This window comes from Paroedura picta, chromosome 5 (genome assembly GCF_049243985.1).
Source record: "Paroedura picta isolate Pp20150507F chromosome 5, Ppicta_v3.0, whole genome shotgun sequence".
Taxonomy (NCBI): Eukaryota; Metazoa; Chordata; class Lepidosauria; order Squamata; family Gekkonidae; genus Paroedura; species Paroedura picta.
In genome coordinates this window covers 67,412,109-67,423,924 of record NC_135373.1, presented here as the reverse complement: position 1 = coordinate 67,423,924, position 11,816 = coordinate 67,412,109, and the positions used below count along the sequence as shown (strand labels likewise).

At 48.4% G+C, this 11,816-nt stretch overlaps 2 protein-coding genes across 2 annotated transcripts; one reads left to right on the top strand and one right to left on the bottom strand.

The window, feature by feature from the left end:
* The first annotated feature begins 5,023 nt into the window (after positions 1-5,023).
* On the top strand, positions 5,024-9,019 carry LOC143837905 (uncharacterized). The gene is made up of 4 exons (XM_077338368.1): positions 5,024-6,920; positions 7,481-7,564; positions 7,744-7,827; positions 8,107-9,019. Exons 1-4 carry the CDS (start codon positions 6,299-6,301, stop codon positions 8,604-8,606), a joined length of 1,290 nt encoding a protein of 429 aa, XP_077194483.1. The 5' UTR covers positions 5,024-6,298; the 3' UTR covers positions 8,607-9,019.
* Positions 9,020-9,119: 100 nt separating this feature from the next.
* LOC143838878 (zinc finger and SCAN domain-containing protein 32-like) lies at positions 9,120-10,745 on the bottom strand. The gene is made up of 4 exons (XM_077340787.1): positions 9,901-10,745; positions 9,566-9,652; positions 9,158-9,195; positions 9,120-9,125 (listed from the first exon to the last, which is right to left on the bottom strand). Exons 1-4 carry the CDS (start codon positions 10,241-10,243, stop codon positions 9,120-9,122), a joined length of 474 nt encoding a protein of 157 aa, XP_077196902.1. The 5' UTR covers positions 10,244-10,745.
* Positions 10,746-11,816: the final 1,071 nt, after the last annotated feature.

Sequence of the window (11,816 nt, the reverse complement as noted above, 5' to 3'; positions counted from 1 at the left end):
AGGCTGATGACAGCATTATCGTCTCTACTATGCCTTAGATGCATTCATTTCTGTAGAACAGAAAGCTCAGTTACTTAATGCCTGCTTTGTAGTACAAACTTCCTTCAACCTGGCTGCACAATAGTTTTGTCTTTCGCATCTACATGCATTTAGATCCGGAATGCCATTTTTCCAGCTCTGGTGAACATTACAGAATAGAGAAAGAAACTACTCATTTTGGATTCAACATATTCAACTTTATTAGTTAATAAACTGTCTTTTTGCCTATACCACTTTCTTCATTTCTTTACTGGTGTTTGAGGAAAGTGGTCAGCTATCCTTCTTTGACTCGAGTTGTCAGGCTAGCTGACTTGAGACAGTTTACAGAACTATAAAATGTGGAGTCCCCCATGGAGTAGTCCTTTCTCTCTTGCCTTGTTTAACATCTTCATGTGCCCTATTGCTCAGCTGGTGCGGAAGTTTGGTCTGAGTTGCTACCAATATGCGGACGACACCCAGCTCTTCCTCCTGATGGATGGCTGCCCTGACTCTCGCTCAGGATCCTTAGCCAGATGCTTGGAAGCAGTGACAGAGTGGCTCAAGTAGAGTTGTCTGAAGCTCAACCCTTCAAAGATGGAGGTCTTACGGCTGGATTATAGGGAACCAAGCAAGAAACTGTGCTTGCCCAGCTTGGACAGAGTGCGACTTTCAGCAGCCAATCAGGTAAGGATTCAGTTGTCTGCATGCAATTTATACAGATTAGCTCTCATTGGCAGAGTGTTCTCCCTCTATTGGCTGAACACCCCCAGGGAGGGCCAATCAGATATGGAGTGAGTTGGCTGCATGCAACTTCAACTTTACAATTATTAGTGATGAATTTTCATGTGCACACACACTTCTTCAGATACAGTGTCCATTCAAAATACAAACAGCTTTCCAGAAAAATTCCCCATAAGGAATAATGCCCTCTTCAAATTTTGAAATTAAACACACACACATAAGGACCAAATTTGGTACATAAATAACCCAGAATATTGGCATTTATGCTCTCCCGCAAATCTAATTTCAGGGGCACATCTCTACTTGCGGCATATAGCTGTCAAGTACAATCATAGAATCATAGAATAATAGAGTTGGAAGGGACCTCATGGGTCATCTAGTCCAACCCCCTGCACTATGCAGGATACTCACAACCCTATTGCTCATCCACTGTAACCTGCCACCCCTTTGCCTTCACAGAATCAGCCTCTCTGTCAGTTGGCTATCCAGCCTCTGTTTAAAAATTTCCAAAGATGGAGAACCCATCAAATCCGCTCTCAGTCGCCTCCTCTCCAGGCTAAACAGACCAAGCTCCCCCAACCTTTCTTCATATGTCTTGGTCTCGAATATTCTTATTCATAAGTGTTCTAAAACATTTGGATCACTGGTATATTTATTTTTATTTCTTTAGAAAATTTTATGTAATCTCTCCAGATACCTCTTTGAAGCAAATCATCAAAGTAAGATATGAACAAATAATAAAAGCATCATAAAATGCATTTTACAAATGCAGCCAGTATAAATTAGTGGCTCTGCTAGAGGAGAAAGTCCGGGAATAGAGAAAATTTGAATACACTGCAGGAGGTGGGAAATCTATCAAATCAAAATCAGGAGCACCTAACACAGGAGGGTAATAAATGGAAGTATGTTACACATAGGAGTAGAACAATGACTCGAAGATCTGCCCCACTGTTGCTCAGTAATCGGTTCTAGTATCTGCCTGAGGAGGTTGATTCAGGAACACAGGAGCATATGCAATTCCCCATGAAGAGCAAGCCCCAATGAAGAAAAGCAAAAAAGTCACAGGCCCCCACAGGTGAGAGTTCTATGTTTTCTCCCCCAACGACCCCATGAAGCCCAGCAAAGACTTCACCGGTCCCCACAGGTGAGAGTTCTAGATCTGATCCCAAGAGTACAAAGAAACGGGTACTGGTAATTGGGGATTCCCTGCTGAGAGGCGTAGAGGCCGAACTGTATAGATCAGACTTGCTGTCTCAAGAGGTCTGCTACCTACTGGGTGCACGGATAAAGGATGTTACAGAACGGCTGGACAGGCTCATCAAGCCCACAGATCATTATCTCTTCCTTCTCATCCATGTAGGAACAAATAATACTGCCCAACGGAGTATGGAACATATTAAGAAAGACTTAACTTGTCTTACCAACAGCTTCATTTCCCAGAAAGTAGAGAAGGGAACCAGGGACTCTGCTATTTTAGACTTGATTCTCATCCATAGGGAAGAACTGGTAGATGAGGTGGAAGTAGTGGGTACACTTGGTGGGAGTGAATTTGGAATTTGTGCTTTTGGAGTTTTCAATTGTGGGAAGGAGAAAACCTTTAGTTAGTAGGATGTATAGACTGGACTTCAGGAAAGCTGATTTTAACAGACTTAAATGTATGTTGGGTAGAATCCCGTGGTTAGAAAGACTTAAAGAGATGGGAGTCCCAGAGGGCTGGGAATTTATTAAAACTGAAGGCTCAATCACAAACCATTCCCTTGAGAGAAAAAAATGGAAGGAGCCTAAGGAAGCCAAGGTGGCACCACAAACAGCTGTCAAATGTTTCGAGGAATAAAAAAGAAGCATTTAAGAAATGGAAGGAAGACCTTATTACCAAGGATGAGTATAAACAAAAAACCAATAATTGTAGGGACAGTGTTAGAAAAGCTAAAGCTCAATGTGAGCTTAGGCTAGCAAGAAGTGCTAAACATAGCTTTAAAAGGCTTCTTTAGTTATATTTCAAGTAAGAAAAAGAGTAGGGACATAGTAGGACCACTGCGAGGACAAGAAAGTGAAATTACAACAGATGATGAAGAGAGGGCTGAACTGCTTAGCTCCTACTTCTCAGTCTTCTCTTGTGAAATAAATAGTGCTCAATGTGGAAAAAATGTAATATAATAGGGAAGATGGGAATGGTGGCTTAGGATCACTGTGGGGGCAGTCCACAAACACCTAATTTCTTTAAATGAAACAAAGTCTTCTGCGCCAGATGAATTGCATACAATATACTAAAAGAACTTGCAGATGTAATCTCTGAACCTCTGTCCATTATTTTAGACACTTCTTGGAGAACAGGTGAGGTGCCAGACGATTTGAGGCAGACAAATGTTGTCCCCATCTTCAAGAAAGGGAAAAAAGAGGATCCAGGTAACTATCAACTTCTCAGCTTGACATCAGTAGCTGGCAAAATCCTGGAACCGATAATTAAATACTCGGTCCTTGAGCAGCTGGAACTGAGAGCTGTGATTTCCAAGACTCAGCATGGGTTTTGCAAGAACAAGTCATGTCAGACCAACCTTATCTCTTTTTTTGAGCAAGTGACTACCTTGCTGGATCAGGGGAATGCTGTGGACATAGTTTATCTGGATTTCAGTTTATCTGGATTTGATAAAGTTCCACATGAGATATTCTTGTTGACAAGTTGGTAAAATGTGGTATGTATCCTAATTCTGTCAGGTTGATCGATAACTAGTTGACAGATCGTACCCAATGGGTACTTATTAATAGTCCAGCATCCTCTTGGAGAAGTGTGACAAGTGGAGTACCCCAAGGATCTGTCCTGGGGCCTGTGTTCTTCAACATATTTATAAATGACTAGCAAGAAAGCCCATTGCAACCAGGAATGCAATGGGCGCTAGGACCCAGGGGACACCAGGAGGTGCTTTTTTTTTCTGCTGCGTGGAGCTGTGAAAGGCTCCTACAGGGTTTTTTTTTTCTGCTGCTTGGAGCTGGGAAAGGCTCCTACAGGGTTTTGTTTTCTGCTGCTTGGATCTGCGAAAGGCTCCTACAGGGTTTTTTTTTCTGCTGCTTGGAGCTGTGAAAGGCTCCTGCAGGGTTTTTTTTTCTGCTAGCTCTCGTGGGCGTGCCGGCTTGGAGCTCCTACAGGGGTTTTTTTTCCTGCTGCTTGGAGCTGGGAAAGGCTCCTTCAGGGTTTTTTTTTCCTGCTAGCTCTCGTGGGCGTGCCGGCTTGGAGCTCCTACAGGGTTTTTTTTTTCCTGCTGCTTGGAGGTGGGAAAGGCTCCTTCAGGGTTTTTTTTTCCTGCTAGCTCTCGTGGGCGTGCCGGCTTGGAGCTCCTACAGGGGTTTTTTTCCTGCTGCTTGGAGCTGGGAAAGGCTCCTTCAGGGTTTTTTTTTCTGCGGCTTGGATCTGCGAAAGGCTCCTACAGGGTTTTTTTTTTTCTGCTGCCTCTCGTCGGCGCGGCGGCTTGGAGCTCCTACAGGGTTTTTTTTTTCTGCTGCCTCTCGTCGCGCTAGCGGCGAAAGGCTCCTCCGGGGGTGTTTCTTTTTTTTCTGCAGCTTCTCGGCGGCTGGAGTCTTGTGTTGTGTTTGCGGCGGGGGCTTCCTTGGGGCCGGCCTGACGCGGTGAGAGACGCTTCGCGCCTCTCACCACGTCAGGCCGGGAGCAACTGCGAGCTGCGCTGAGCGCGGCTCGCAGTTGCTGGGGCTGGGAATCGGAGGGACCAATCGGCAGGCGCTTCGCGCCTGCCAATTGGTCCCTCCGATTGTCTGTCGTGAGGAAGGGTCCAATTCGGACCCTTCCTCATCACGGACAGAGCCCTCCTCAAGGCCCCTTAACCATTTATTTAGTCCGTGGCGCCCGCGGCGCCACGGGCGGTGTACAGATTTGGATGGGGGTTTAGAAGGGATACTTATTAAATTTGCAGGTGATACTAAAATGGGAGGGGTAGCAAACACAGCCGAAGACAAAATCAGAATACAGGGTGATCTTGATAGGCTCGAGAAGTGGGCTAAACTGAATAAGATGAAGTTCAATAGAGACAAGTGTAAAGTTCTGCGTTTAGATAGGAAAAACCAAATACACCAATGTAGGATGGGGGAGACTTGTTTTGGCAGTAGCCTGTGTGAAAAAGATCTGGGAGTCTTAGTCGACCATACATTGAACGTGAGTCAACAGTGTGGGGCATTTCCCACGGCTTAAAAATAGCACAATGGTTGCTGATTGAAAACGCTACTAATTTGCCATAACGCACGACGTCGTAAACAATCTGCAACAATCCTGAAACCGACCCGCAAAAAGCGCTTCGTTGTAGCGCTTCTAGGGGAATCCAGAAAACTGGATTCACCCTCCGGATAGCGATACACTCCTGCAACCAATCTGCAACAGTAGCGCTAAAGACCTGTGCGTTACCATTGTTGCGGGTTCTTCAAAGTCCCTCCTCCCGAGCCTGTCCTCCAAACTTCCGGCGAACTGTTCGCCATTTTTTTTTTCTCCGAGCGAGCGGGGATCTACGAGGCAACGGGACAGCGACTGGCTTTCAAGCACGATCACTTTCGGAAATTCTGCCCGGACACCACAAGAGTTTTTCACAAGCACAGTGGCACACACCGTCACGTTCCCAAAATTTGCCCAAAGCTTAAAACCCCGTCTACCATCGGCCAGTCCTAGCGGAGTCAACGTACAGGGAGCATTTTAAAAAATTTTCCTCTGAGCGTGCCAACGAACATTCGCCGCTCGCAGTCTCCTGCTTAGCTTAGAGGGGTTCAATAGACGTGATTCGTGGTGATTTCATGAGGGGCGGCTTATGTGTAGTGGGTCTTTGTGTGGTTCCCAGTGCGTGCTTGTGCTTGGGTGCGGACAACCCCTTCCATTGGCGGCTAGACCTCCGGCAAGCGGAGTTGCCGTCCCCCGTTCATTTTAAAAAATTTTCCTCTGAGCGTGCCAACGAACGGTCGCCGCTCGCAGTCTCCTGCTTAGCTTACAGGGGTTCAATAGACATGATTCGAGGTGATATAATGAGGGGCGGCTTATGTGTAGTGGGTCTTTGTGTGGTTCCCGGTGCGTGCTTGTGCTTGGGTGCGGACAACCCCTTCCATTGGCGGCTAGACCTCCGGCAAGCGGAGTCGCCGTCCCCCGTTCATTTTAAAAAACATTCCTCTGAGCGTGCCAACGAACGTACGCCAGTTACATGTCATGTTTGGTTGATTTATGCTGTGGCTGGTGAATATTATTGGGGAACTGCCGAGTACTGCCGCACTTGCTCTCGGTTGAACACCGGCATGCGTTTGTGTAATGGCGGACATTTTCCTAAAATGGCTCCCGCTGCATGTTCAAACTGCTCTTCTCGCGTGTAAACGAATACGCGCATGCGTTAAGTCAAACAACAAGGGCGCCAATCTGGCCATTAGGAGCAGATCCTGTTCCCGCGCGAGGAGTTTTGAACGCGACATGTGACCTGATGTGGCCAATGTGCGTGTCCCCTGCTGCCCTCCACCAATCAGGAGCCGGCTAGTCCCTTTGTCTTTGTGTGCGGGAAGGTATATGATCCGTTGCACCCTGCACCTCCCACCACCATTTTGCTCAGCTACTAGCAAAAGCAACATGGAATCGTCTTCTCAAGCCTCGTCCGTCCCTGCAACCGGCCGTGGCCCAACTTGGAGGGACGCGGAGATCAGGGACCTGATCGGGATTTTCTCGGAGGAGAAAATCCAGGACGCGTTCCAGTCCTCCCACAGGAATAGGGAGGTTTTTGAACAAGTGGCTATTAAGATGCGCGCCCTGGGCCACAACAGGACCGGCCTTGAATGCCGGTCGAAGACCAAGACAATGAGGGCAGAGTACATGAGAGCCGTGAACCATAACAAGGGTTCCGGCAACGAAAAGGTGACCTGCCCCTACTTCGAGGAGCAGCGCCAGCTGTACGGGGACGGGGAAGGATCCGGCAGGCCGAAGCGCGTCGGCCGGAGCCTTAAGGTGGTTCGGAAGCCGGCTGCCCCGGTCGAGGAACCACCCGCTGAGGAGGATCCCGGCGAGGGAACCTCCTCCAGCTTTCGCCCTCCACCCCCCGTCCAGCAACGAGCCGCGGAATCGGTAACGCTGGACCTGATCGCCATCGTTCCTGGGGAGCCAGAGGAGGCTCCTGAGCAAACGCCCCTTGCCTCCGGTAAGTGATTTTCTTTTTATTTTATTTTTCCTTTTAAGCAAATGTGTGTTCTGACGTTTGGGCATCGTTTTCTCGTGTGTTCGTTGCAACGCATAATACGGTAGGCTGTGGAGTGCTTGCTGTGGTTACTATTTGAAACGGTTTTAATTTTATAATTTTATAATTTAATTTTTAAAAGATTTTAAAAGAAGGTAGGCTGTGGAGTGCTTGCTGTGGTTACTATTTGAAACGGTTTTAATTTTATAATTTTATAATTTAATTTTTAAAAGATTTTAAAAGAAGGTAGGCTGTGGAGTGCTTGCTGTGGTTACTATTTGAAACGGTTTTAATTTTATAATTTAATTTTAATTTTTAAAAGATTTATTAAGATGGTTGGCTGTGGAGTGCTTGATGTGGTTAGTATTTGAAACGGTCATGTTTAACCAACAGCCCCAAAATATTTGCAGCATGCCTCGCCCATAGGCCTTCTGCAGTACTTTGGCTCACAACTTTGGGAGCTTGCTTTGTGGTTCATGGTGTATGCTTGCTCGTTTTTCACTATTTTCTGCTCTTGTCCACAGAGACACAGTTGCCAGGGACGGGGCCCCTAGAGTCTCCAGCAGCACCTGACGTGGATAGTGATTCGGGGGCATCAACTAACATTGGTAGGTATTAGTAAAAATAGGGGGGGGGGCTGTTTTAACTGCTTTGTGCTTTTCTGTTTGTGCAGGGCAGCAGCACTGCTAAGAGAAAGAAGAGAGTCCCTCTGCGTTGCTGGTGTAGGCTTTGAAGCTGGCTTTGCCACCCTTTGGTCCTAGATCTGTTTTTTTTCCTTTTTTTGCAGATTTCATACCCGGAACACAGGAGGAGGAACAGCCTAGGGTGCTTGGACCTCCTGCCCGGCGCAGGCGGATACAGATTCAAGATGGTGAGCGTGCATGACCTGTTCCTTTCGAGCCATAGCTGCAGGACAATGTCGCTAGGCACTAACCATGTGCTCCCTTTTAATTGTTGAGAGTCCTGCTGTGAAAGTAGGCAAAAGTAAAAGCACACCATGGGCAAACAAACAATAGCCATGTGCTCGCCGGGGATTGTTTAAATTCTTGGCAGGAAAACACGGGGACAAAAAAGAACACCATGTCCACCATGGTGTGTTTTGACTTTTTGGATGTTACTAACAGTTTTGTTTCTCATTTTTTGCCAACAGAGGTTCTTTCAGATGAGGAGGAGGAACCACCCCTGGCTCAAGGCAGCCCACCACCTAGAGGTGCGCTCCCAGCAGAGGAGAGGCTTACGAGGGAACGCGGCAGGCTGAGGCGCGTCTCCGTCTTGACAAGCGTGGGAGAGAGGCTCCTTGAGCACTGCTATGAGGAGTCACGGCGTGCCGCGGCCGCTGACCAAGCCATGCTCACTCTCATTGCCCAGGAGGGGAGAAAATTGAGGGCAGTCCTTAGAGAGACAAACCAAATCCTACGCGAAGGCGTGGAGGAGGTGCGTCTGATAAGGAGACTCATGGAGAGGGCTGTAGCGGTCATGGAAAGGGCCTACCCTCCACAAATCGCCCCCCCACCACCACCCACACCAACACCACCACTTCCAGCACCCACCCCACCGACTCCCTCTCAGAATGCCTCCACCCAAACAAGAAGGAGGACTATTCTCGGAAAGAGAAAAATTAAACCAGCAGACAAGTACTCCCCCTCCTAGTTTTGCCCACTTTTTCTATTTCATGTTATCTGTGTTTTGTTGTTTGTTGAATAAAGTTTATATTTTTGACTCTGTCTCTGTGTACCCTACTGTAGAATCTGCAAGGCTGAAAGCGGCCTCTCTAGTGATTGTGTATATTGTGGTACTGCTGTGTGGGTTGGAGGTTGGAGGGGTGTTAGTTCTAGGAGTTTTAGGAGTGTGGTGTGGGGTTAAATATGTGCGAGTTTAAGAAGTCACACTGGAGTCTTGTTATAAAATTTGCAATAACATTTTATTTTAAAAAACATTTTAACAGGGGAAAAACATTAGGGAGTGAAACTTGGAGCCCCACCAGCACCACCACCCCCCACCCCCCTGGAAAACCAATTTTTTTTAACAAAAGTATACATTTAACAGGGGAAAAACATTGGGGAATGAAACTTGGAGCCCCCCCCCCCCAACCCCTACCCCAAAACACAAACAGGAAACAAAACTCAGGTCCCACCGCTCCCCTCCCCAGCCCCTTCCATCGCCCTAACTCTCCTGCACAGCCGTCCCACGGTCCCCCTAACTTTGCGCCGGAAGAGCTCTTCGTCCTCCTTCTTCTTAACTGTGGGGAGGGAGAAAAAGTACACATTAGTACCACACATATTTTCAAATTTCTTTAGTTTACATGCATACACTTTTAAGTGGCCTTAGCCACAGTGTGAGAAGAGTTGGGCAGTGGGGAACATAACCTACGCTCTTCCGCCTCCCTCTGTTGCCTGTGCTGCTCAATCTCCCCTTTCAGCTCCGCCACTTGAGCCTCCAGGGAAGTAACTCTGGCCTCCATGGCACGCAGCCTTGCCTCCACAGTTTCAGCTATAGAAATCAAACAAAGAATTTGATCACACTCCAAAAGGAAGCATCACATCAGGCTCCCATATGGCTCCGTGTGGGTACACACACATGGGTCTCCCTCACAGACATAAAACTCTCACCTGCAGCCTGTCCCGAGGTGGAAGGTCCCTCTTCCTCCCCCTCCTCACGCTCAGGTGCTGTTGCCAGCTTGGATGGTGATTGTGTGGCTGGGCAAAGAAAAAGACAAATCATAATTAAAAGCACACAAAACAGAGATGAAACACAGCTGGTGGACACACCACAGTTAGAGTCTAAGCGCATAACCAAAGTGGTTCTACAGTACTGGCTGGCTAAGTCTGAGGGGGTTGACAGCATCTAAATACTTTCTCGAATTTCATTGGGGACAGTAGGGGAAAGAGGCAGCTAGTCATTCCATGCATGTTTAAGGGCAAAACACAACGAGGGCAGCACTCACCCATATGCCTCCTCATGTCCAGGGGGGGCTTCCCAGCCTTCTCCCATATTTTCACCATCTGGTCGTGGAAGACCGTCCTCCCACTTGGCTGCGGGATCCCCCCCCACTGTTCCAGACTGTTTAGGAAGTCCAGCTTAAGGCGCTTGAATTTTGTCCGGACCTGCTCCCAGGTCCGGACATAGCCCCTCTCCCTCAGCTTTGAAGCCAACACCAGGTAGGCACCCTTGGTGTGGCAGTGGGTGCTGGCCATTAGGCGGCCAACACTTTTTGATTGTAGCACCAGCTCCAGAAGTGCCTCAGCCTCGGCGCGCTGCCAGAAGGAGCCCTTCCGTGGCTTCGGCATCTTCGGAATGACGGTTAGGGAACGAACGTGCGTTGCTCCGATCGACCACCCCGTTTTTTAAATGTATCAAAGCTGCCCACCAATAAAATTATTCCTTGGAACATAAGTGGATTGATCCTCCGGTTTGACAGGGGTCGCCAATACTTCCTGGCTACCCGCCTCCCCGAACTTTCCCCATTCAGCGCTTCCGTATTGTGTTTGTCAATTTCAGTGGGGAGTTAGCATTTAGGGCTGTCAAAGTGCTTTTGGACCAGAGAATCCCCGTTTTTTTGCTGGCAAAGTACACAAACCGCACAAGACAAGGTTAAACAAAGAACACAAAACTTTATTCAACAACAGAGTAGGAAAAACAATTAAACACGCCTCCTGTTTCTGTAGATGTGGGTGGCTATGGCGTCCCGAACCTTGCACCCCTCAGCATATATCCTTTTTCTCCTTGCTTCAGGGATGTCCTGTGTATCCTGAAGGACTACAGGTTCAGGTTCGTCCTCAGGGAAGGGGATGTTATGTCCCTTGTCCTCGCATATGTTGTGCAAAATCACACATGCGATTATCAGCGGAGTCACATTGTCAATATGTACATGGAGTCGTGACATTAAACAACGGAACCGTGACTTCAAACGTCCAAAGGCACGCTCCACTACATTCCTTGCCCGGGAGTGACTGAGGTTGTAGTGGCTCTGCACGTCCGTCCTTGGCCGCTTGTAGGGAGTCATGAGCCAGCGTCGTAATGGGTAGGCTCCGTCCCCGAGGACCAACGCCGGCACACGCACGCCCTCAATGGTGGCGGTGGGGTTTCCTGGAACAAAGACCCCTTCGTCCATGGCTTTCCTGAGGTTGGATTCCCTGAAAACAAGGGCATCATGCCTCCTGCCACTCCACCCCACCTCGGCATCGATAAACCGGCCGGAGAAGTCCACTGTTCCTTGCAGGAGAACAGAGCAAAAGTCCTTCCTGTTCCCGTACTCTTTTATGCTTCCCCCGGGGGCACGGATAGGGATGTGGCTTCCATCGACGGCCGCAAAACAATGCGGGAATCCAAGCCTGGCAAACCCGTCCATACTCTGGAATAAGGGAAAGAAAAGAATATAAGCCATTGCATGTCAGCGTGGGGTGTATCGCGTCTTCGTTGCTGACCTGTCAAACAAGAAAAAAAATTTAAAGGGCAAAAGGGAATAGAATGACACTCACCGCTCCAAGCCGGTCTCCGAGGCACACGACTTTGCTGAACAATTCCGCCTCCATGGCGAGGCAGAACTCCTTAAGGATATCGCCAACCGTAGTGACTCCGAGTCCGAATTGCTGGGCTACTGTACGGAAGTACTGAGGGGTGGCCAAGTACCACAATGCGGCAGCCACCCTTTTTTCAACTGGAACGGGGCGCCGCATGCCAGTGACTTGCCTCTCCATGCGTCCACGTAGAGCCTCCACGAGTTCAAAAAATGTCCCCCTCGACATCCTGAAGTTGGCAATCCAGTGGTCATCATCCCAGCGAGTCCACACAAAATTCTCCCACCAGTCAGAGGATCGTTCGTCCACCCAGAACCGGGGGGGGAACCGGACCTCTGCCAGA

Bases quoted from the DNA above. Each gene is read 5' to 3' on its own strand.
- LOC143837905 (XM_077338368.1), top strand. From the start codon at position 6,299: ATGATCCGTTGCACCCTGCACCTCCCACCACCATTTTGCTCAGCTACT. The intron at 6,921-7,480 runs GTAAGTGATTTT...TCTTGTCCACAG, and splicing joins GCAAACGCCCCTTGCCTCCG to AGACACAGTTGCCAGGGACG. The intron at 7,828-8,106 runs GTGAGCGTGCAT...TTTTGCCAACAG, and splicing joins GCGGATACAGATTCAAGATG to AGGTTCTTTCAGATGAGGAG.
- LOC143838878 (XM_077340787.1), bottom strand. From the start codon at position 10,243: ATGCCGAAGCCACGGAAGGGCTCCTTCTGGCAGCGCGCCGAGGCTGAG. The intron at 9,653-9,900 runs GTGAGTGCTGCC...TTCTTTGCCCAG, and splicing joins GGACATGAGGAGGCATATGG to CCACACAATCACCATCCAAG. The intron at 9,196-9,565 runs GTGAGAGTTTTA...CCCTCCCCACAG, and splicing joins CACCTCGGGACAGGCTGCAG to TTAAGAAGAAGGAGGACGAA.